Source organism: Triticum aestivum, chromosome 5B, assembly GCF_018294505.1.
Source record: "Triticum aestivum cultivar Chinese Spring chromosome 5B, IWGSC CS RefSeq v2.1, whole genome shotgun sequence".
In the NCBI taxonomy this organism is placed as follows: domain Eukaryota; kingdom Viridiplantae; phylum Streptophyta; class Magnoliopsida; order Poales; family Poaceae; genus Triticum; species Triticum aestivum.
Genome location: NC_057807.1, coordinates 655512042 through 655537899, shown reverse-complemented (window position 1 = coordinate 655537899; position 25858 = coordinate 655512042). Strand labels below are relative to the sequence as shown.

The following is a 25858-nucleotide window of genomic DNA, read 5'->3' as shown; positions in this document are numbered from 1 at the left end:
TGGCTTCATTTGGTGACTAGACTGATGGAGGTTCAGTTAGCTCATCAGCCCGGTCAGTTGTGTTGGAAACTTACTAGGTCTGGAGCGTTCATGGTTAAGTCGATGTATATCGATGTCATTAACTCTAGTGTCATTCCTAGTTCCAAGCATGTTTGGAAAGTTAAAGTTCCTTTGAAGATTAAAGTGTTTATGTGGTTTGTACATAAACAAGTAATTTTAACAAAGGACAATTTGGTTAGGCGCAACTGGACAGGACCTACTAGGTGTAGCTTCTGTGATCGGGACGAGACAATTAAGCACCTCTTCTTTGAATGCCCATTGGCGAGAGTCTTATGGCATACTGTGCAAATTGCCTTTAACATTACTCCTCCGAATTCGGTTGGTTCGTTGTTTGGAGCTTGGCTTGCTGGGATAGAGTCCAGTACAGCTAGTCACATTCGTGTAGGAGTATGTGCATTGTTATGGGCAATTTGGAACTGCAGGAATGATTTGGTTTTTAACAGATCAACTACTATTCACTTTTTGCAGGTTTTGTTCCGAGCTACGGCGTCGATCCGTTTGTGGTCCTTACTCACTCCGACGGAGTCCAGGGAGCATTTGGTTACTGGATCTGTCCGATGGGAGATGGTAGCGCGGGATATCTTCAACCGGTTTGGATGGCGGTCATATAATAGAATAGGCGATTAGTTTTCCTATCCTTATTTTGCCAGCCGGTTGTGGCTTTGTGGCTTATTGTCCTTGGCGTTGAGGCTCTTTGTGAGCTCGCCTTTTTTTACTTTTCCAGACTTTGAGACCTTGTTATACCTATTTTTTAATTATTGAGGCCGTATGCATCATGCTGATGCAGAGGCCGGGGTGCCCCCCCCCCCCCCCCCTTTTCTAAAAAAAAACCAAAGACTATTTATGTTTGTAAAATGAACACTTGGATCATTTCATTTCTTGAATGCTTCTTCGATCCTTTCATCTAAATGTAAGCAATGCTCATCTTTGCTTGGATTTCTTGAGTGTGTAGCTAGTGTTGTTAGTAAGGTGGTGTGGCCATGATGAGCATTGCTTACTTCAGGTGACACCTCTTGTATGAGAAGAAACCTGCTTTGTTGTCCCTTCCACGAGCAGATTAGCAACCCTCTGAGGGAGCTCTTGTTTATCATTGATCTAATGATCCTGGTCTGCTGCTACTTCCATTTTCTTGGGTGTTGTTTCCCTTCATTTTTTTAGATGGCCACAATTTTGGCCGATAGTGGATATGCATTGATGCACAAGTCTCTTTTTTATTGCAGTATAGACTGTGAGATAGAAACACAATTGTCCTTTCATGTTTTCATGTGCTACTTATTTCTTGCTGCTTGTGAAAGAGATTGTAGAACAAACAAGCTGTTTATTTCTCTGAAAGCCCTTTCAACTATTGCGTATATTCATATGCGAAAAATGAGATTCCCTTTCAAATCTTAAACACAGGTGGGAGGCACAAGACAAAGGTTTTTCATTCTTTTACTTGTCCAGATTTGACGCGCGCGGGAGCTAAGAGGAATGGAAGACACACAAACTTGAAGTGTTGATCAAATCATTTATCCTGTTTTGAGAGATATTACCGTTCTCGAAATATTTATGTCTGGCCAGTTTATTTAGATTAAGTTATCATGTTATCTGGTGTCCTGATCATTTTGTTTCGGAGATATTTGAGGAATTTTTGCCCAAAATAATGTCCTTGTACCGTCAAAGCCATGCCTTGTAAATTACTTTTGATCAAGAAGCTCTGTTTCTATCAAATTATGTAAGCTATTCCCTCCGTTTCTAAATTTTTGTCTTTCTAGAGATTTCAACAAGTGACTACATACGGAGCAAAATGAGTGAATCTACACTCTAAAATATGTCTATATACATCTGTATGTGGTAGTCCATTTGATATCTCTAAAAAAAAACGAATATTTAGGAACGGAGGGTATGTTTGGTATATGCCTGACAATTTATTTTGATGGAAAATGCGAGGAGATGTCACCAAAAAGTTCTCGACTTCCATTTACATACTGTCTCCAGAACAACATTGTTTGAATTAAACAAACACTAAGCTACCGCCCTGAAATCATTGCAGCTTATTCGCCGCTGCTCTACTGTTTTGTCTAACTTTGAAAGGCTTGGATCAATGGAACAAGTTCTTCATGCTACTTAAACACTGAAAAGAAGCTATTGTTACACTGACCCTGTTAGAGCCCAGCATGCACATGGGGATGATGCTTACATGATATTTGTAGGTACTCCCTCCGTCCGGAAATACTTGTCGGAGAAATGGATGTATCTAGACGTATTTTAGTTCTGATACATCCATTTTTATCAATTTCTCCAACAAGTATTTTCGGACGGAGGGAGTAATATTTACGGGCATATGTAAGCACAAACTTTTCATTTGTGCAAAAGGTAGCACATCATAAACCTTGTGTAAAATTGAGGAGCTAATCCTTAATTAATAGCATTCTCTGACATTGGGTGGAAACCCCGCCACTACGTACCACACGTCTAAAATTGTACTAAATGACACTAGAATCTCCTTTGTTGAGAGAGAAGCATTATGGCAACTTTATTGATTCTCAAAAATAGGAGTAAAGTGCACCCTAGGTCCTCGAACTATTTTGAAGGTGTCACATAGGTCTTCGAATTATGAAAAGTGTCATCTAGGTCCTTAAAAATTCTTGAAGTGCAATAAGTGTGTACGTATGTGACACATTTGAAATAGTTTAAGGACCTACATGACACCTCTAAAATAGTTCGAGGACTTGGATGACACGCATATTGCACTTTGAGGACCTGAATGACCCTTTTCATAGTTCGAGGACCTACGTAACACCTTTTAAATAGTTTGAGGACCTTTGATGCACTTCACTCCAAAAATAGTTACATCATCTAACAGACAGCAAAGTCTGGGGGATCTCCTGTGCGGATACAAGTCTAGGATCCCTCGACATTGTCAGCTAACAAATGGGCTACAATATTACTCCCTAGGGAAGACTACACTCTTCATAGATCGTCGAAGCTTCTGTGGCCGAAAAGCATCCATCGTGCAGATGCAGACTGAAACTCTGAATTGATGATAAGCTTTGTACGTACTCCTCGTAGTTGGCCATCCATCCGGCTCTAACTCTCGGCCATGGCGGGCATGCTCCTGACGTCGTGCATGGCGACGCGCACGGTTCGGGAGGGATCCTCGCGGGGGAAGTTGCCGTTGTAGATCACGTCGAGGAAGCCATCGTCGTCCGCTGAGGCGGAGACGACGCGGGCGGCGAGCCAGAGCACGAGGCAGTGCCCCGTTGGCAGGACCCCGGCGCGCGTGCGCACCTTCACAGTCATGCCCTTCTTCACCCGGATCGACGGAGAGCGCGGCAGGGCCGCTGCGGATGGCATCTTCGCGGATAGCTCCAAGGATCGGGATGGTGGTGGCGGGGCAGCGGATTTCCTGGGAACTCCGGCGGAAACTTTCATCTTGGACGCGGCCGGGATGAGAGCGGATCGGCGCGGCGGGGCGGTGCACCTCTTGGCAGCCTGTCCCGGCGGCACACAGGCGGCGATCTCCTTGGCCACGGCTGCAATCTGCTTCTTGCTGGCCACTGCCGCTGGCGCGTGCTGCAGGATCGACGCAGGCGAGGTCGCGACTCCGGCTCGCGGGCGCGGCATCGGCATGGTCATGGACGACGGCTTCGTGGTCGCCGGTCCGGCTGGCTCGTCCGCGGACGGCTTCTTCTGGATCGACGCGGCAGCAGACGACTTGTTGGCGATCCCTCCACTGGGCGCGGCGGCGAGCTTCCTGCGCCGGTGGAGCTCGCGGCGGATCGCGCAGCGCTCCGAGGAAGAGCGCTTCGCCATGAGAGCTGGCATGGCTTGGTCTTTGCCTCTTTGGTGGTGGGTGGTTGCGGAGGAGGAGTTGATCGGCGAGGAGGAGATTACGATGAGAAGATGGGAGGCGCTATGCTATATATCAAGCCAGCATGAGGCGGTGGCGGGCCGCGGGAGGGAGGCAGAGCGAGCTCGCCTCGGCGTCGGAGTGGGAAGGGAAGGAAGCTTAGGAACTAAGCTGCAGGGTGACACAAACCGAACTGGCGGGGAAGACTCATTAATTATGAATTTTGGGTCCGACTGTATGTTAGATTTCGCTCATTCGCCGGATTAGCTGTGCTGCATGTAAATTTGGATCCGCCATAGTTACATCAAGTCTGCCGTCACATTTCGCTCATCCACATCCACATCCACATCACCCAAATGCTTCCCGCAAAAACAAAAAAAATGCTAGCATGCCTTTATCTCACTCATCCAAAAAGTGATTAATAAAAAATTTCCAAACATGGCCTGGAACTGTAATTTTACCTAATTCGTTTCTCTTTGGTCCTTGAAACTTATTTTCAACAGGGTGAATTTTATCAATGATAGCACCGAGAGGATCAAACCAAAGCACACCGATTGCTAGTAAGACACAACCAAGAATAAACACACTACAAAAATACGCAGAAATAGAAAGTTATAAAGATCAAAGTTGCATAGCGAAAAAAATGATCAAACCACGGAAATACAACATGACCTTATTCGCAACCATGTCCATGGCACCACAAGATACGATGTTCTTCGATAACAACGCCTTCAGGAATGGAGCGGCACTCAAACGTCACCGTCACTATCCAACCCGAGACCAGATTTAGGTTTTCACAAGAGCTCCGAAATCATCGAGCAATCAATTTCAAACACGCAAAAACATCGCCATTGCCAGGTTATAACAGGTTGGCGCAGACTAAGGCTTTCACCCTGAGCTCGAGACGAGGTGCTCGAGAGCACCACATCAAAGTTCAGTTAAATGTTGTTGCCACCACTTTTCCACTATCCCAGTAGCTACATGCGATTTTAGACCGCCACCGCTGCACAACTATACCCTCGGCGTCAAGCCATTGTTCGTAGATTGCATCTCATCGCCGAAAACAACCATTGGATCTGAATGGAGGAACCCTTACAAAGACCTTAAGATGGCCAGCGCAATCCAAAGTGAGGCCGCCGCCACAAGCCGAAGTGGTCACCACAAGGACCAACACCAACGGCATAGCACACCACCGGTGTCTGCCACCTTGCCAAAAAAAGCTTTGCCCATGCCCATCGACCCATGGGATGACATGGCCGGATCTAGAGCACGAAAGGCAGATCACCATCGCCGATGCGCGTCCGCACAGCCACTGCTAGATCAGAAGCACACCAGTTGCCAGAACGACGCCAGCACCGCACCCGCTATGATACCATGCCTCACGCAAATGCCTCACAGCCACGCCTCCGCCGAAAGCCCATGGTCGCACTGCTGTCAGAGGAAGGATGAAGGCCCCACCGACGCCATCCTTGGGAGCCTCGAGGGCTTGGCCTCCGGTTCTCTCTAGCAGCAGCGAGGGGAGGATGGGAAGGCTGGCGGCGGCGATTAGCCTGGTCGCCCCCCGCATGAGCGACATGGGGGCTCCAGATTTTTTAAATCAATCCTTGGTAAACTTATGGCATGCTTGACCCATGTCGTGTGAGTGTTGCTTCAGGTTTTTTCACTACTATCTGAGACAGTGAACTAGAGGATAGTGCACAAATGCACATATAAACTACACATCTTCTAGCATTTCAAAAAAGAAAACTACTCCCTCCGTTCCAAAATAGATGACCCGAGTTTGTACTACCTTTGTACTAAATTTAGTACGAAATTGAGTCATCTATTTTGGAACAGAGGGAGTACATATCTTCTAAATATTGCCATGTTTGTATGTGCACATCTTCCGAGACAAGCTTCGTTTTGTTTACTTCGTATCGATTGTACTTTAAGATGCCACGAGTACATACCTCAACGCGGGCCATACATTAACTGTACAAGAGCGATGATCAATGACCCCAAATTTAACAGTTTGGTCAAAATTGCAAGGTAGACAAAAAGAATAGAGCCTATATTTCACGCTCTGATCATCCCAACTCCTCTATACTCGTCCAACGTGCAGCTCCAGCGATCATCATATCGATGATCCAAATCGCGATGAGAAAAGGAACCACACGGCCCACAACGGAGATATGACGACGAGATACGCCTGCAGGTTGATCAAGGACTCTTGTGACGGTCCACAATAAAACTGATAACACCAACCAGAGTGGATGAAAAATACTACTACTACTACTACTACTACTACTCACCAAGCAGAATGTGACCGGCTCACTTGCTATACCTCTGCTGTATATGTTGGATCTCATTGCATCTTGGAGATACACTTGGACCTACAAATGTAATGGTAAATATATAACGAGTGAGTGTTTCCATATCATATTGTAGCAAGTCAAGTGCACAACACGAATGTCTAGCTCGTAACCTACATACAGTTCTAGAACTACAACCGATGAACTGGAGGCAAAACATATTCCAGATGTATTCCTTTCAAAGTCGATAGTAGACAAACTAAATTACCACTGTAAGTACAATTTCTACACAATGACGAGGCCACCATTCATAACACTAAAATCATGTTAGTATCTACATTTTCAGGTGGGAATGCTTGATACTTCCCCAGGTTATGATGTTCTGTCCCTGAAAGAAGAAGTCATGCCCTATATTATCAAAAGAACAATTACAATCCCCTTTGCGTTTGCCAAATATATTTCTTTTGGCTGGACATGCCGCCTCTCGCTGGAGATGAGATTCAGGCCAGCCTGAACCTGCTGATGGACGAATGCCTTGTCATCTTCCTGAACAGAAGGGATAAAAGCTCGCTGATGCCAACATGCAGGAGATCCTCATGTACTGGAAAGAAGAGCCGCTGAAATGGGCAGTGGTCGTCCTGTGGAAGCCGATGCATCACCGGAAGACACAACACAGAAAGAAAGGCCAAGCCCAGAGGCCACCAAGTAGGCCAACGAAGGAGGTTGAGATGGGCGGCGGCGGCCACTGCACACTATGTTTGCCAACTAAGACCCCCTTCACACCAACGCGGAAGAAGCGCAAGGAAAATATCGCCAGTGCAAGAACGGGAAACTGGTGCCATACAGAGGAATCGAAACCATGCAGTAGATCCAAAGAGGCCTGATTCACCACTACAAATCCAGCACCACCCTGGTGCCACTAGGAGAGGACGAAGAGGAGACCGGAGCAAGGGAAAGAAGGTGAGGGAGCAGTATCAGGGGGACACCAGATATGCCTCAGAGAAGTATGAAGATCTGAAGGGATCTCTTCCTATTCCTCCCTGGAACATGTCCGCTTCAACTCCATCTTCAGAGACCCAGAGAGGAGAGCAGGGAGGAGCCACTCCGGATCTCGGCACCGCTTTATTGGTTGCCTACCATGCCACCACTGTGGAAATAAGGAGGAGCAAGGCCACAAGCTTTATCTTCAGTCGTTTAAGTCCTTCCACAACTGATAATAAATAACCAGGGCATAAAGATAACAAACTATGAAACACGGCTATGATTTATGGTGAAATATCAATGCAGAACCATGCGAAACAGAAAGGATATTGTAGGTGGCTCAAGGTCTATAGAATGTGAACACAGTAGAGTAGCATAAGCTGGGCAGCTGAATGGTTCATTGCTGTTCTTTTATTGGTAGAGCACAGGCAACCAAAAGATGAAACCACTATTCTATTAGCAAAAATATGGTCATCCAAGATTTGAAATAAGAAATATAATTAGAACAGGCCGATAAAAGTTAGCTAAACATATAAAGGCAAATATATAGAACTCAGGTAAAGAAAAGCACAACCATACAGTGATCGCTTTTAAAGAGTAAAAAAATGGCACCTTATAGTGAATTTGTTGTGCTGATGAAATGGATATCTTGAATTGCTTATAAGGAAGAGAAATGCACGATCTTGAGATGGATCCACCCAAGAAGAAGGCATTAGGCACATCAACATCAGGAGAGCACTGGTACTGTATCGCTTTGTGGAACTTGGAAGCCTAGAAAAACATAAACATATTTCAAAAGCAATGGCACACAACTATTTTGGAAGAACTAGTTACTGGCCCTGCAGTACTATTAGAGTGGTAACAGCAAGTGTTATGTAACTACATGAGTTAAAAAAACAAACTTTACGAGTGCATACCCTGATGCTCAAGGTTATCCAACAATTTAATATGTTTTATCTTAGAGGTATGTTGTCTATCTTCGATGCACACAGGTGAGCACATGAATTTTGTACGTCATGCTTATTAATATTAACAAAGCACATGGATAAATATTCAGCGAGCACATATATAGTTTCACAAAGATGACAAATTAGTCAACTAGGCACCTTATGGTAGCATCTCTTCATTACTTGTATGAAACTCTTGCAGTGTTTGTAAGTATGAGAAACACAGGTCCTTGTGTGCGATACCCCCGCAAGAAACATGCCATGTAGATCAACATTCCTGACATACTGCACAATGAAACGTCAAAAAACAGCAGAGAGAAATTAGAATGGAAACAATGTCTTTTCTATATATCAGTACATATGATACATATTCTCAGTGCATCTTTTCTTCTTTGACCTATTCAATGCTATTTACAGCATATCATGAACTATTGGACGCAATTTGTGGGTTTTGGGGCAGCAGCTCCGGAAGGCGGTGTAGGCAGGTCCACTGGAAGCTGGAGCAGCGGTCCTGACAATGTGTTGGGGAGTTTTGGACAGCACAATGGAGGTGGTGTGTTGTAGCAGCCATCTTGGCTAGAATGGATCAGGTCTCCGTCCCTCCCAAGGTGGACCTGACTTCTCTCTGGGGGTGGCGGTGCTGTTTTGGTTGTGGGGATCATTGGGCATTGTGCTCCTCCTCGAGCCTGTTGAGGCCTCAGTCACCATCGCTGTGGCCTGTGTGGGTCATGCTAGATCTGGCCTACTCGGTGAGTGTGTCTAGTCGTGCTGAGCGTGTGCAGTCGTCTCAGCAACGCGAGGGTGTTCTTAATCATGGTGCTTGCCAGTATCCCCGGTCTTCTGTTTGTTTACTCTGGTGGTCGCAAGGCTTGGTGTCCCTTGTGGCCCTGTACTCTAGTGTTCTGTTTGGTGGTGAATCCATCGTTTGTGCTCACCGTGTTTTTTGAAACACTTGACAACATTCAACAAAATACATGCATTCTTTTCACAATTTACTCTTCAAAGAAGATTGGTTCACACTTTAAAGTATCAAAACATGTAACAAGATTCAAGAAAATATTGCAACAAAAGCATGAAATTCAGCAAAGTAAACATAGTATACTACTACAATACATATAGATTGGAGTTGAGCTCAGCAGCTGCTGAGCACAAATGGAGGCAATAGTGTGTGATAATAATACTATTTTATACAAACTGCAGAAGTACCTTCAGAAGTATGTCCTTTCCAGACCACTTGTAGGCACCCTCAGAGAACCTCCTTTTATGAACTTTCGAAGTCATCATCTGCATTCATTTCACTCAAGAATGAACAGTTTTACAAAACATGTATGGCAGGAGAAAAAACAAATCATGAATACCTTTGTTACCACAAATGCTTGTTCAAATTGCCTTATCTGGATCCATTGCTCTGTAATTATACTCTCGATCTGATTCAAAACATAACAAAAACAAAACATTGTCAAATTCACTTCCATGATTTATACAAGTCTAGACTCTAGTACCATACATAAAAAATGAGGTGATCGATCATGTGGATAAATGTATTCCATTACAATGTACTCCCTCCGTCCGGAAATACTTGTCGGAGAAATGGATGAAAATGAATGTATTTAGAACTAAATTGCGTCTAGATACATCCATTCCTCCGACAAGTATTTTCGGACGGAGGGAGTATATCAGTTCATCAAATAAGTCTGGAACTCATACTGTAGAAGGTAGATCAACCCAACCACACTTGTTTTTGCCCTTCTAGTAATAATCACGATCATCTAACTGACAAAGATCATTTTCACATTTCTCTCACTGCCTCTGAGCATAACTGCTCCAGGAGAATATGAGCTGTGGGAGTGGCGGTCATAGACTGCTGGTAACATTAGAAGGACAAACAGTGCATGCATTTTCCCGAAACAAATACAAAGCGACAGTGCTGATTATTGAAATGGTCAAGGAAGAGGCAACAGATTGTAGCGATGCAGGGTAGGAAGGGGCCATTGTTTGCATGCAAATTTTCCACGTAAATGCCCATTATAGTTTTCAATCTCCTATTTAACAATATGAAAAGGCACACAACATGGTCATCCAAAAACAAGTTCTGTAGTTATCCAAGTAGCTCTCTGTTCATTATAAGACATAGCATCTTCTTACAGCTACAAATTAACACTCCAGTTTGCTTAGAAAGCATTGCTCCAGAAAGTGGCAAAATATAAACTAAAAGTGGTCAACAAAAGAACATCAGTCAGGGCATACCTTTTTGACTTCTGAACTCAGGAACTCTACCCTTTTCTCAGCATCAATTGCCAGTGATTCTATGGTGTATGCAATGTTGTTTATCTTTCTGACCTCCTGCTGCAGGATTTGCGCCTGTAGAGCATACAAGCCATGAGCTGAATGAAGAATTTTCCCACATAAGTTCAGTGCAACTGCCTTCTTATATATTTTATTAGTATAAAACATTATGCTGAACATGTGTATATGATGTTGGCAGATTTTTAAAATGGAAGGCGGAACAGATGCACAAAGATTTACTGTAGCAACCTTCTCCCTGTGGGAACAGACACCTCTCCTAGTTCCCATCAATTTTTAAACCCGGGCCTTTGTAGAGAGAGCGAGAGAGGTACCTCATCCTCCATTATATATATGTTGCTTTCAGAGTAAGATTCTTCATTCCTTAAAAGCTGGTTGTCAGTTTCCATTGCCTCGGTGGGTTTGTTTCCCTCCTCCAAAGTGTAGGCTTTACTCCTCGAAGTTTTTGTGTTTTCCTCCAAAATAGATTCTGGAGATACAAATATATTTTGTAAAGATTCTGAGTTCTATACATTAATCAGTGAAACTGTACAAAGACTATTGGATCAATTAGTAGCAAAGAGCTTCAGGTGCAAATAAATTATCTTCTTTAGTACAACTTGGAGGCTCTCTCAAATATAAATTAGAAATTAAATAGTCAAAAGATGCATAATTTGTAAATCACTCACTGTAGAGTTATGATATGATATATCAACCTGCCAGGGGGTTTGACTCAGAGGGTCAATGACTAAAAACGAGGTTGATTTTTGTTTGCCCAACATAAATCATAATCAATTTAATTGTGAAATATTTAACAATCACAACTATAAGTTGAAAGTAAAAGAAGCATCTCTGCTTTGACCACAGGAATCGTTCAAGATTCATGAAAAAACCTACGTGCTGCAAGACTTCCCAGGAACTTGAACCTGAAGCGTGAATATACAGTTTGAATACCAATGGCAATCTACAACTAATTCAAAATCCCTCACACACAGAACCCTGACTTCTCAGTCAGATGCCAAATTTCCTTTTTCTGAATCTTGAATTCGTATTGCACATATACGACACCAGTATGGAACAATTCAGAATTTAGAAGTGCATCCGATCTTGCTTCCGGATTTGAAATCTAGATGAGATGGAGTCGTGTCTCTCAAAACCGTAACTAGTCTTAGAATGCTTCAGTTGGAAAATCACAAAACTGGGAGATTCACGAAATTCAGTGGTGTGACCATGTCAATGTCTTCTACTTTCTCAACTCAGGCTCTCACGTTGGCGTACAGCGACAATGTGTGCAAGAGACAGCACGTTTTAAACTGTCCTGCTATTCTGAAATGCCCCCAAATGGCCAAATAGCATTACTGACAGACAGCGAGGAGGCGACTCACCCAACCGCGCGAGCTTGAGCCTGAGCTCGCTGATCTCCGACCGGAGGGCTTCGGCGTCGGGGGCGGCGCTGGATCCCGCGTCGGGCATGGCGCATGTGACGGTGAGGAGCGCCGCGACGGTCAGCAGCGCCGCGGCGGAGCGGCGGGCCGGGGCGACGGGTGGGAAGGTGGGGAGGCGGAGGCTGAAGGCGAGTGAGAGGAGGCGGATGGGGAGGAGGAACGCCACGGTGACGAGGGGGGCTGCCCCGGCGGCGGCGGCGGCGGCCATAGCTAGGGTTTTACTCCGGCTTTGCGCTGTGCGCTCCGGTGTCCGCGGTGGCGGCTGGTTTGAGTCGTTTGACTTTCTATAGATTGCAAACATTGACTAGTGTGCTGCTTGCCAAGTAATAAAAGAAAAAAAATGTTTTTTAGAGTGCAAAAATGGAAACTTTTGATCCTCCCTTCGTTTCCAAATATAAAATATAAAAAAATTGCTGCATTCCAAAATAATCAAAAGCTCATAAAATATAAAAAAATTGCAAACATTGACTTGTGTCTGTCTTAGTGTCTTAAGTCAAACTGGTAAGTTTGACCCAATTTTTAGAATCTAATGAATCATTTTTGTTGTTTGTTTTCAGTTTGCTTGCCACATACACCATGTAGTGAAATCTAATGAAACCTTTGCTCCTTCTAGTACCTCAATTCATCAATCCGCCAAGGTTTAATCTCTACACTTTAAAGCCGGTCAACATTCATCCCCGACTTTCGAAACCGGACAACTCTTGACCTCGACACATCCGAAGCGGTTTCACCTATGGCATGACATAGTTTTTCATCAAAACTGGCACATGAGGTTCTAATTTGGATTTAAAATTTGTGGGTTTTTTTTTTTGCTTATTAGTTCTTCCTCCTCATTTGTCTCTCTTCTTCTTGACCCTAAGCATTTCGTCGAGCTGTTGTGGTGTGTGGTCTCCATCTCATTCCCAATGACCTGGCAACCTATGAGAGCTTCCATCCCCCGCGCCGACCTTCCTCTAAGCCTCGAACGATCCAATCGTCGACAACCTCCCCGTATCCTCCCGCGCCAGAATTCTTTAAATCTCATACTTCCCTCCACTGCAACTGATGCATTGTCCCTGGTTCTTAGTCGGTCCTATTCGAGGGCTCATCAGCGCCACCGCTTCGGTCTCGGTGCTTCGCCCAAAATCGACTAACACGATTTGAAATATCAGGCAACGGAGGAGCTGCAAAATTGTTTTGTTTTACATGGTTAAGTCCCTATTTCGGTTTCTTTTGTACTTCAGAATGACCGTCTCCAGACCAATGATAACATATAAAAAAGTGAATTCCTGGTTTTAACCTCTATTTTGACATTTGTGACATTAATTACCCCATTTAGTAGCTTTTCATCCGAACTACCCCATTTAGAGAAGGTTTTGCCAAAAGCGATATGTGTGTTCCGGCTGTTGGGTACCCATGGCATGACATGTCCCAGTTTTCCTCCCGTCTCTTTTTCACCGTGCACGAACCAGCTAAGTGGGGAAAAAGTCCAAAATAAACCTTGAAGTCATAGACAAAAGCTGAATCAAACCCTCAACTTTAAATCCCGAAAATTGGCACTCTGAACTTGTAATCCCGGTCTATTTTAGACCCTAGAACTGTTTGGAACACCGGAAACACTACAATCCGGACCGGGATAACCGGCTACTCTCACGGACAAGAATTTGGGCCGGCCCACTATAAGAATTTGTGAAGGTTAAAAAATGTTCGCACATTTCTAAAATTGTTCAGAAGTTAAAAAAATGTTCCTGTTATATGTTTTTAGCACGAATTCAATTCATTTTGTGTTTTTTAAAAAATATTTGGAATTCAGAAATTCTGTTCGCATTTTAAAAAACTGTTTGCGATTTCAAAAAAATAACTTTTGTCAAAAAATGTTCAGAATTACAACAGTTTTTCACATGCTATTAATATTTTTAAGATTTTCAGAATTGTGTCGCATTTTTTCAATAATGTTTTTGGAATTTCATAAATTATTTTGTAAATAATGTTTTTATTTTTTTATTGTTGGCTGCGGACTCGACTGGGCTGGCCCGCCAGACATAAAGCGAGTTTTTTTTCTTATCACGTGCCATAAAAATATTTATTTATTTTTCTTAAAACTCGACGTAATAAATCCAAGAGAGAGAAACATGTCGTGGAGTCGAACTTTGAACCTGGCAGGGTTGCCTGATTTCACTTGGCACTACAACAGACGACTATGACTTACATAATAAGAGGCCAAAAATAAAAGCGAAGTGTCGAATTTTGAAAACTTTTTTTAGGGGCAAACAAGTATTGAAAATGTATTTATTTCTGAATTCTTCGAACATTTTATAAAGTGCATTTTTGAAAATTTCGAATACTTTTATAAAACCAACAACTTTCATAAAGAGAACACCTTTTGAAACATAAGCATTTTCTTAAATCTGAACAACATTTTAAAGTGCAGACACTTTTTGAAACATAATTTTTTTCTTAAACCTGAACAAAATTTTAAGTGCGAACACTTTTGGTACAATGTAAAAAAATGTTTGCATGTTGTAAAAAATGTGTCATAACCTTAACAAAATATACGTGACATGTGTTTGAAAAAGTGTATGCAAATTTAAAAATGTTGAACCATGTAAAAGATTGTTCGTGTAGTTTTATAAAATGTTTATTGTCATTAAGAAAATGTAAAACATGTATTTGGAAAAATATTACCATGTATTCAAAAAAGTTTTGAAACATTTAATTTAAAAATATCCATAATGTATTTGAAAATATCAAAAGTTTATCAAATATTTAATGTGTGCATTAAAAATATATATTTGGTACTGAGAAAAATTAGACATGTGCAAAAAAGAAAAATGAAAAGAAAACGTGAAAGAGAAAAACTAAGAAAAACCAAATTAGTGCGCGCGCATGAGTGACTGCGCTACTGGGCTGGCCCAATCCACCAAATACCGGCGAAGTCCTCTCAAGGTTTAAAATAGACCTGGATTAGAGAGTTTGGTGTGTTGATTTCAGGGATTGAGAGTTTGGGGTTTGATTTAGCTTTCGCCTACAAATTCAAGGTTTGTTTTGAACTTTTTTCGCCAAGTGGCTTAGTTGTACAAGATTTTCTTTTCTCAAGGTCGAGTGGCGTCGTGCAGTCGGTCTGCTAATACTTCCAGGCGAGTGCGTGAGACGGGCCCGACTCGAACAGGTTTTAGGCACCGGTAAAAACACAAGTAGGCAAACTGCAACATGAAAAAGCTGCCAATTTTTGTGCTCTGTGAGCACACCAGCAAACGGTAAAGTGGTGACGGATCGTGCAGGATTGCACGATACGCAAATATACCATGGATTAAGGTTAAAACTGGTCGCCATATGCGAACCAATCTGTGGTTAGATGGTTAGAGGAACTGTGGCATCCCAGCCCACCAGGGTCTCGCATTTATTTCTGGATTTATTTCAGGATTTTCGGTGATGTGCATTCAGTGGAAGGAGTCGTTCCCGTCGACGACAAGGCGCCTATGGTGTCTTCGTAAATCTCAAGATGATATACCGGCTCAGTCTTTTCAAAACAAAACTGCCAAATTCTATTTTATTTTACTAAAATGAGGTAAAATTGGCAAAAGCATTCACTAAATGGGGTAAATTCGAAAGAAAAACTGCTAAGTGAGGTATATATATTGTAAAAAATGTCAAAACAACCCCGTAAAAAAAAGTCAAAACATGAGGTAATAAAAACTGGATTCAGTCTATCCTTTTTTTTACCTACACTAGTAAACGTGCACGTGCAACGCACGTCTGAATTAATATAAAATTAGTCAAACATGGCGGTCATCTAAATCGTTGCATGTCATGTCATGAAACATGACGGGTAGGGCTGCGGGCGGCGGCCCTGACCGAGGCCCCCTCGGCTGGTCGGGGTGGCGGTGCAGTGGCGGTGGCTCTAGTGGTGCGTGCCCGGCGGCTCCGGCGCTTGGAGCTCGCCGGGCGACGCGGATAGGCAGCGGCTGGGCGTGGCTCCTGCTCCGGCCGTGGGCGGCGGCAAGGGCAGGTCTCGGTAGCCTTCCGATGTCGTGGCGGCTTCACGGTGGCTCGATGGATCTGTCCGCGGCAACAGTCGGCTTCTCCGGCGTCGTTTTGTCTGGGTTCGGGCCGTCTCGACCTTCACCCTATCTCCTCGTCGCCCGGACGCTACTCCCATCAAAGGGCTGGTCCTCTCCCAGCTGCGGTCGACCGCTCGTCTCGCGCCCGATGCCGCAGGACAGAGCTCGTCTCGCGCACGATGCAGCAGGACCGAGCTCGTCTCGCGCACGATGCAGCAAGACTGACCTCGTCCCCCTCTCATTGCTGCAGGACCGAGCTCATCTCGCGCTTGGGGCAGCAGGATGGGTCGGTGGATACCAGTTCTGGCCGACCTATTGGGTCTCGACGCTGGTGGTCGCCCAGGGGTGCGAAAGGTGGGGTGCGGCGGGTCACGGGTGAGGTGATGTCGAGGTCTTGGATGCTGGGGCGGCGGCCCTGGTGGTGGTGGTTGCGCGGTGCTCTTGGACAAAGCCCGTGCCTTGGTGCTGCCCGGTCATCATGGTCGTGTGGGCGGCGTGGTTGCCGGGTTGTGGCGTTCGGTGGCGATGATTGTTGGCCGAGGTGAAAACCTGCTCTATCTTCGGACGGACCTGCGGCGGGGAAGATCGTTCCCTTCTTGAAGGCGTCGTCGCGGCTCTCATTGCCCGTCATGCGGCTCTGGGGGAAACTCTGATCCTTGGATCGGGCGATGGCGGCGCTCCGGCGTCGTATCCTTTCTGAAGGCGTCGCCTTGGAGCGCATGGTTCGTCATATGTAGCTTCATATCTTCGGGGCGGTAGCGCTAGGAGTGGTGTTGCTGCGCTCAGCGCCTATGTATCATGTCTTGGGTGTGTGCATGTGTTGCGGTGGCGTGGTGTGTGGTTGTACTGGATGCTTGTGGTTTGATGCTTTATATATAAAACGGGGCGAAAGCCTTTTTCGGTAATGAAGCAGGGCCTGCTTAATCATGCACATCTCATAATTTAGAAACTCTCCAGCCCATTAGGTAACACCATCCATGATTATGTCACTTTGCAGCCTACAAATGATGAAACACATTAAAGATCGTTAAATATGATGATTAAAGATCGTTTGCACACATATAAATTGAAAAATAAGGTTTTGGTGAAATAAATCAAAACAAAGCACCATATCCTTGATGAGATCGTGATGAGACATAATGATGTTCATAGGCATCTAAAATTGCTAGGTTTCCATAAATTGCACTTTTGGAATGTTACACAAGTGCGGGTGCCCAGTCACACCATATATGCATCAATATATGTCTCAATTATTCATGAGATAGGATTGTGCCACGAGGATCGAATACATTACAATTAGGGGCATGGTGTTGCGTAACATCTCACAAAGTCACTGAAAAAACTCTTTATTGTTACTAAATTATTCAAATGTGGAAATTTCAATGTAGAAACCAATAGTAGCACTAAGTTATTTGTGCATAGAGAATGCCTTCATTGGTTCACAAAGAGGTTCAGTAACCAGCCTAAATGAGCAAGGAAACATACCTTGAATTACTCTAGCAAAGAGGATGGTTGCAGAGGGAAGTCCAACCCTTATCAATTGTACCATTATTCCTCAGTCAGATATTGCAAAAAATGGTCATCCATCATCTAATGGTTCCATATTAAGAACCTTGACATACGTGCGGATCTACTCAGTATTAGACAAACCATTTGACAATAATCATGCACCAAAATGTGCATGATTAAAAGACAATACACATGCAATGCATCTCTTCTATTGTTATGTGTTTCAACACCTGCCCATTATATCAAAGAAACAATGTAGATATCAATTAAAATCTAAAAAAACCGTACTCTTCCTAAATGTATCAAATGGAACCACCTTCTAAATAATGTGCAATGAGAAATATTATATATGCATATATTGGAAAAGATAATAACCCGAGTTGTAAGAGTAAATATTGGAACTATCAGTCACCCTTTTATTAGTAGTAAAGCTTCGCACGCTATTGCACTTGCCCAAACAAAACATAAACTAAATCAGTTCTCTTCAATCCGCTAAAAAGATTATAAGAAAATAAAATTCAATATTCACACCTCGAATAGCTTCAAATGAGAACATGTGTGAATGAAGAGAGGCCATTTGCTCAATCCATTGCAAGTATGCCGATGACCCGCAAAGGCGTGATTATCATGTGCCTGAAGATGGTATCATATATCGACTCGACAGGTTCATGGCTGCAATTATCATTTCTGTATTTACCTGTTATAATGCTAATTTAGAGATGAGGGGTACAAGCTGATGGAGCAGTGGGCAGCATCATTCGGACACTGTGGTAGATCAGAGGACTCTGCTACTCCATCTTCAGTCCAGTTTGCTATGTGCCGGCGCCACTGCCTCCTCCTTCCACCGACACTCCAAATCGAATCTAATTGCAGATGATGATTTCAAAACTGTTGCAGTGAGAACAATGACCTGCAAGCACTCTTAGGGCTCAGATTATAGTGTAGAACGGGTATATAAATAAGGCATTAAGTTAACCATGGTTGGCAAAAAATTGTAACAAAACATGCAAATAAATTAAGATAGTTATAATAGAATAATTGATATTCAAGCTACAGTACAAATAAATAATTTCTTGCCATTGCTTTGAATCACTCCCAATATGTAATGCACCAAGCATATCCCGGGTTATCATATTTAAGCTAGATGGCAAGATAAGGATATACAAAAAAGTTAATGTTCTTATAGAACTTCTTTTGTACACGGTTATATAAAATTCTTGCAGATTTATTTTATGATATTTTTTAGGAAAAAAAAGACTACAGGAGGCGGTGGTGATGCGCTACCAATTTCTCCATAACAGAAGAGGCCTACACTAATCAGTAAATCACCCAACGATGAATCTTGTTGAGTCTCAACAATAGCACGCAGAGATGCTAGTGGAGAAAAGAAGGTCCTGCAATGCATCAACGCCTAACCACTGCCTCCATCAGCCTGCCGGGCGATCGAGATCTGGCCGCAGGCCCGACCACTGTGAGCAACTTATCGCTGGGACGCTCAAACCACCGCACGCCCTCCTTCACGACCTGTACGCGCGCCAATCCGCGAGAATCAGCGCCTAGTCGCAGATCTGGCCTGCAGCCAACGAAATCAGCGCCCGGACCGGATTTGACCGGCGGCGCAAACCGCGCCAGCACCTCCGCATCGCCCTCGTGCAGGGTGCAGCCTAGCCGCCTGCATCACGCCGCCACTGGGCTACGACCTCCGGCTACCCGCCCGCGCCACCGCTGAGCCAGGCAACTACTCACTCCAGGCCTGTGTAGCGCACCCCGTGCATCCACGCCACCCGAGGAGGCCAGAGCCACCACACCAAGCGCTCGCCACGCACCCGCGCCCGCGCCATGGCGGCAGGAACCAGATGCCCCGCCGTCGCCCTCCATTGGACCGGACCCAGCTCCGCCGCAGGGCGCCAGGGAGGAGGTAGGGGAAGGAAGGATCGGCTATGGTTCTCCCCCGAGCGGCCAGGGAGGCGATGCGGGCGTCGCTAGACGGAAAGCCCTTTTCGCCCTGTTTTGTTATGATTTTGCGTTGACGAAGGGTTGTATGCGGGCGCAACGCGTGGATTCCTCCGTGGGTGGAGTGCGGTCAGTCGTAATAAATTGCTAATTGCACACATAGCTCGGGATTAAATTAATTTTAACCATTAGATTTTATTCAGTGAGGCTAATCTGACGGTGGTAATTAGGTTGGGTACATCTGCGGGGTGGTTTTAAGAAAGAATTAGTTTGATTGTTTAATAGTACTAGTAACTAGTAAATATGCACGTGCAACGCACGTCTATTTAGACTAATAAGTGTGCACGTGCAACACACGTCTATTTGAATTAACACATTATACTATACTTAATACAAGACAATTTATTCATAAATTTGAAATTTCCCTATAAAGTACACAATCTCTTATTCCCAACTCATACAAATAATTTGAAATATCGTTTCTCCTTAATCAACATGTCTCCTGTATTAAAAGATCACCCACTTTTCCCAATGTATAAAACTCAAAATTATTTAGAAGATTCATCATGATTCTCCATATGCACACATTTATGCAAGTATAATCACACATGAAAATGTCACTTAGGACAAGCTAAGGAACCGTTTCAGTGCCAACAAACTTCAGTCAAGAATTATTATTACAATTGAGTGTCAACCACACAATAGCGGGAAGAGACCTCTATGGTTTGTTGAAAAGAGGAAGCCATTGTCAGATAGAGAAGTGTAGAGATGTCTTGACTGCATAGAATCAGCTGTGAAACAAGACAAAAAATGCTAGTTGGACCATCCGATTCTACTATTACACCACAAGTGTTGTAATGTCTAGAAGCAAAAAAAGTGACTTACTTTATTATGAAAATAGAACATGTAAACCAAAAAAAAATTACATTGATAAATTGCGTAATTATACTTGTTAATCATTGGACAAAAGCATTAATATGACAACTTGGAACAGTTACTTGAGTACTACACATTTTTTTAAGGACTCAACATTCTAAAATTTTGACAATATAACAAATATCCTCTCAGTTTATAGTAATAATGATATGTAGGCTACCACTTGTAAGAATAATAGTGGCAAAAAAGGGCTAACAAATGCCGGTTTAGAAAGAAAAAACTGCAGATATACTTCCAATTTTAGCAACTCTAGTGGATAAAACATACCTTACCTCCCAAGTCAGGATCATGATTCAAGATATTCGGAGAAATATGGTTGGTCTCTCTGTATGATGCGAAGTCGTTGCAGTCAGTAGAAGAGTGAACTGCCCTCCAGGCAGAAGACGAAGGCGGCGACGGCACGTGTGCGTGTTCGGAGGAAGCCGCAGCTCCTCTTCGCATGTCTCCCATTGTGGCTCGCGTGGGTGGTGGGCTGGTGACGACAGGCGACTCGCGATCGCGATTCCCTGATAGGAGACGATAGGATGCGCTCGCGATTAATTTCCTAATAATTAGATGCGTTCGTGATTAGTTATCTAATAGGATGCGTCCGTGATTAGTTTCCTAATAATTAGATGTGTTCGTGATTAATTTCCTAATAGGATGCGCTCGTGATTATTTTCCTAATAATAGGATGCACCCGTGATTAGTTTCCTAATAATAGGATGCGTTGTGATTAGTTTCCTAATAATTAGATACGTCCGTGATTAGTTTCTTAATAGGATGTGTCCGTGATTATAGTTTCCTAATTGACCAGGCGTGGACTTCATATTTTCCTCCACGGTGGAGTACGGTCAGTCAATGTAAATTGCTAAGTGCACACAGAGAACAGATAAAGTTAAGGCTAGCCGTTAGATTGAGTTTAGTGGGACTAATCATGCGATGGTAATGTATCCGTGTACGTTTTGTGGGGTGCACTTAAAGAAGATCATGTTTGCTCTTTTATAAGTAGTATAGATATAGAATATAGATAATATAGATATAGAAGAAAGGTATTCAACGAAAGTTTAACCTCTTATGAATAATAAATATATAAGAGGACTAAAATTCAAAAGGTTAGGCAAGCGCATACGCTGCCATATGCCAGGGGATAACTAATGTCTTGAACAAAGAGGAATTTGTGATTATACTGGATTTAATTAGGAGTGCGTTAAGCCCTGGCAATCTGTTGAGGCTCGATCTGGTCACGAACACGGAGCACCGAGCACCCACCCCCATTGGCAATGGACCTAAGCACGGCGCCGGTGGTAGACGCGCGGTTCTGCTCGCCCGACGCCACGGCGTTCACCGTGGCCAGGACGCCCGGCCGCTGGTCGCGGCGCGACTTGACTGTCACGGACGCCCGCGGCGCGGCGGTGATGCAGGCGGAGGCGTCCGGCTTCGGCTTCCACCGCCACTCCCTCCTGCTGGACGCGGCGTCGCGCTGCCCCCTGCTCACCGTGAAGCGCAGGCCGTCCCTGTTCGCGACCGGCCGGAGGTGGGACGCGTTCAGGGGGCACAGCACGAGCCCGACGGAGCTGCTGTTCGCCGCCGTCGCGATGCCTGCGCTGTTCGGCCGGGGCGACGTCCACGTGTACCTTGGCCGCGGCGGCCCCAGCGATAGGCACCCCGACTTCGTCGTCGTCCGGCGCGGACACTACGGGCGCGAGTCCGCCGTGTCCCACGCTGGCGCCACCGTTGCTCGGGTTAACCGGAAGCCGGGACTGTTCCAGCCGCTGGAGTATGATGTTAGTGTTAACGGAGGCATCGACCATGCTTTCGTCGTGGCGCTCGCAGTGATCCTGGATGAGATACATCGCGACGACAATAGACAATAGTGGTCCCCGTTAGACGCTAGTATTTTCATATAGTATTTTCCATGCAAGATGTTTTGCTCTTGTTTTCCAATCAGCCAAATTAGATAAACCCTGGCTAGAGTACGTATAGATCGATCTAGTTTGTGTGTTACTGCCTAGTAGAGTATAGTAATGTGAGAAAAAAAAATGTGAAACACGCCCTTAGGTCCTTTTTAGTCTGTATATAAATTTTGTTCAAAGTTAAAGTATCTCTACTTTGACGGACTTTATCTAAAAAAATATCAACAGTCACAATGCCAAATCAATATTGTTTGATTCATTATGAAATGTAGTTTCGTAGTATATATATTTGGTATTGTAGATGTTGATGTTTTTTAATATAAATTTGGTCAAACTTTAAAAAGTTTCCAAGATCTAAGGGCAAGTCCAACAGTTCCCCTAAAATTTCTCCCCTATATCTCAAAACAGGGGACTCCCTTAAAAAGATTCTCCCGTAAAAATTGCTCAACTCCAGCAGTTCCCCTAAACATCTCCCTTATTCTATATTTTAAGAATATTTCATAACTACCAACGGCTAGTTTCCAATGGCTAGTTTTCCAACGGTTAGTTTCAGCCCTATAAATACATGATCACCCCTCATATCTATCACAATCCTGATCGTGCCTCCTCTTCTACTTCTCTTTCGCCATCTCTCTGCCATCTCTCCACAACAAAATGAGTCACCGTCGAAGTTTGGCCCGACAGTTTTGCGAAGATTCCTCCTCCGAAGATGAGGAACTCATGATGGCTGCAATTGTAGCAGAGGAAGAAGAAGCCCGGTTGGATGCTCCACGACATGGAGGTTCACAACCGGGACGTCAATCTCTTCAGCGCGATTTTGCGGAACGCTTTCAGAATCTCCACAAAGACTATTTTGCAGAGAACCCCACCTTCAAGGCAAGGATGTTTCGCAATAGGTATGAAATTGGTGCATCTGTTTCGTTTTCATCATAGTAGTCGCTCTTCATGTCTCATTTAAGTTTTTCTTCACAGGTATAGAATGCATCGTCCTCTTTTTCTGCGCATAGCAAGTGCTATAGAGGCACATGATAGCTATTTTTCCCTGAGAAGAAATAGTGCTGGTGTTCCTGGTTTACATCCTTATCAAAAATTGACCTCAGTATTTCGAATCCTAGCTTATGGGATAGCAGCTGATCTTACTGATGAGTATTGTCGGCTAGCAAAGTCCACCGCTTTAGAAAATCTTAGAAGATTTGTGCGTGCTGTTATCGAGGTCTTTGGGGGTCAATACCTGAGATCTCCAAATGCTGAAGATACTGCTGGATTACTTGCAATTGGAGAGCAAAGGGGGTTTCCGGGTATGCTCGGAAGCATCGACTGCATGCATTGGAAGTGAAAAAATTGCCCTACTGCACACAAAGGTTTTTTTGTTGTCCATAAACGCGTACCCACGGTCATTCTTGAAGCCGTTGCTTCACAAGACCTTTGGATTTGGCATTCTTTCTTTGGTTTACCAGGATCTCATAATGATATAAATGTCCTCCACCGTTCACCCGTGTTTGCAAACCTAGTTGAAGGGCATGCTCCACAAGTGAATTATACCATCAATGGTCACAACTACAACACAGGGTATTACCTTGCAGATGGCATATATCCGCAGTGGGCAACATTTGTGAAGACAATTCCAAATCCAAAAGGTGAGAAGAACAAAAATTTCTCCCGGTTTCAAGAAGCATGTCGGAAGGATGTCAAACGAGCCTTTGGTGTTCTGCAAGCTCGTTTTGCTATTGTACGTGGGCCGGCAAGGTATTGGGATCTGGAGACACTCGGAGAAGTGATGACAGCTTGTATCATCCTGCATAACATGATAATAGAAGATGAGTGTGGAAGTCATGTAGACTACCGCTACGATAACATGGGAGAACTAGTGATACCTTCTCACCGAGAGGCGGCTACATTGACTCAGTTTCTTCAAGCTCAGAGTGATATTCGAGACAAACAAGTTCACTGTTAGCGTCAAGTTGATCTAGTTGAGCACCTGTGGCAGATCCGTGGACTGATGTAGCTTTCAATAATGTAGTCTATGTCATCATTTTAGATTATGCAAGTGTGTACTGTTTTTCAATTATAATGGGAGTGTAAGCACTATCTGTATCATTTTCTAAGTAATGGAAGCAATTATCTAGCTAACATAGTCAGCCAAATGTTTCAGAGGCATAGTACAGATTACTACACATAGTTCATCCAAATGGTTCAAAGATAATAATTAGTACAGATTACAAGACACATTTCATCCAAATGGTTCGAAGATAATAAGTAGTACAGACTACAAGACACATTTCATCCAAATGGTTCGAAGATAATAAGTAGTACAGATTACAAGACACATTTCATTCAAATGGTTCGAAGATAATAAGTAGTACAGATTACAACACATAGCTCAAGCCGACGAGTTACGATGTCGATTGATGATCTGGCTCTTCCTTAATTTGTAGAATTCTTGTTCTTGCTCATCCATGCCACTAAGGTCCATGCTCATTATTTTGCTTTCTTCAGCCCTCATCATGCGTTCTTCCGCCATTCTCATGATTCGTATCTTTTCTTCTTCTAATTCCCTCTTTTTTTCTTGTATTGCAAGTTTGTTTCTTTCTTCTACCAACCTATCTTCTTTTCTCTGTTTGTCCATTGCAATCATGAGCTCAAATCGCTCTTGTCTTTTTTACTCCCTTGTCTCCAAGATACCCCCAAATGATTCAATGGCACTACTATTACCTGTACTGGAAGAACTTTGAGCCCGCCATGCTGCATCTTTAGCCCTCTTGATTCCAGGTGGCCTTTTCTTGGGAACAACTTTAGAGGGAGATGTAGCTTCATCCTCAAACAAACTAGCAGATGATGAATTAGGAGTATCCAAGGAGGATGTCTTCTGTTTTTTCTGGGGCCGAGATTTCCACTTCTCGGTGTCTTCCAACTTATTAAAGCAATGCATCAATCCAAATGATTTATTTGCCTTGTCTCCATTGGCATAGAGAACAAACGTTTGACATAGCTACATTAATACATATGCATCAGCACAACAAAGATATGAACAAAACAGGAACCATGCAAAGCATATTTGTTACCTTATTTTCACGTGTCATCCCACTTTGGTTCCTATTCTGGACCTGACTATAACATGCACAAAACCTATTCACTTGTTCTTGAATAATAGCCCAACGATGCTGAAGAGAACCTTGTGTGCGACCATGGTCTTCAGATTTATTGGCATGGAAGTAAGCATCGATTCTTTTCCAATAACAATCACGAGATTGGTCTACTCCTATGATTGGATCTTGAGTTATCTCGAGGTACGCATCCACCAAAGTTAAGTCTTCAGCCTTGCTGAAATTCTTTTGCCTCTTCGAAGCGCTTGCTTTCTTCGCCTTTGCTTTCGAAGACCTTGCTTTCACAGGGGTAGGCTCTTCAGTCTCTTCGAGATCAGTTTGTTGTTCTTCATGCCCTTCGAGATCAATTTCTTGTTCTACATGCCCTTCAAGATCGACATGTTGTTCTTCAGTCCAGTGCAAATCATTCAATCCGGCATCACTATGCAATAGATCAAAATAACTCTGATCGTCCATTACCAAAATCTGAAATAGAAACAAGAAACAATAAGCTTCAACACAAATAAATAGTAGTAGCAGTAGCAAAAATTTCTAGCAAGCTCTCTCTATGTTCTGTATGTAAAAATGTGCAGCAATCTCTCT

The 25858-nt window shown here is 43.7% G+C and overlaps 1 protein-coding gene, 1 long non-coding RNA gene and 1 pseudogene across 3 annotated transcripts; 1 reads left to right on the top strand and 2 right to left on the bottom strand.

Moving 5' to 3' along the window:
* The first annotated feature begins 1036 nt into the window (after positions 1-1036).
* Positions 1037-1139, top strand: LOC123118214 (uncharacterized; annotated as a pseudogene).
* A 4628-nt stretch (positions 1140-5767) lies between these two features.
* Positions 5768-12122, bottom strand: LOC123113938 (uncharacterized). The gene is made up of 9 exons (XM_044535272.1): positions 11780-12122; positions 10730-10884; positions 10359-10472; positions 9470-9538; positions 9318-9395; positions 8271-8396; positions 7777-7935; positions 6184-6264; positions 5768-6080 (listed from the first exon to the last, which is right to left on the bottom strand). The coding sequence occupies exons 1-9, from the start codon at positions 12045-12047 to the stop codon at positions 6006-6008; spliced, it is 1125 nt and encodes a 374-aa protein (XP_044391207.1). The 5' UTR covers positions 12048-12122; the 3' UTR covers positions 5768-6005.
* A 3429-nt stretch (positions 12123-15551) lies between these two features.
* LOC123113937 (uncharacterized) lies at positions 15552-19437 on the bottom strand. 2 transcript variants are annotated; one of them, XR_006456304.1, is made up of 3 exons: positions 19215-19437; positions 17365-18298; positions 15552-16877 (listed from the first exon to the last, which is right to left on the bottom strand). It is a non-coding gene; the product is annotated as an uncharacterized lncRNA (long non-coding RNA). The 2 variants fall into 2 exon arrangements; XR_006456305.1 differs by having other exon boundaries at positions 15552-17618; positions 17920-18298.
* Positions 19438-25858: the final 6421 nt, after the last annotated feature.

Bases quoted from the DNA above. Each gene is read 5' to 3' on its own strand.
- LOC123113938 (XM_044535272.1), bottom strand. From the start codon at position 12,047: ATGGCCGCCGCCGCCGCCGCCGGGGCAGCCCCCCTCGTCACCGTGGCG. The intron at 7,936-8,270 runs GTGCCTAGTTGA...ATGTTTTTCTAG, and splicing joins TGAAGAGATGCTACCATAAG to GCTTCCAAGTTCCACAAAGC. The intron at 6,081-6,183 runs GTGAGTAGTAGT...ATCAACCTGCAG, and splicing joins AGCCGGTCACATTCTGCTTG to GCGTATCTCGTCGTCATATC.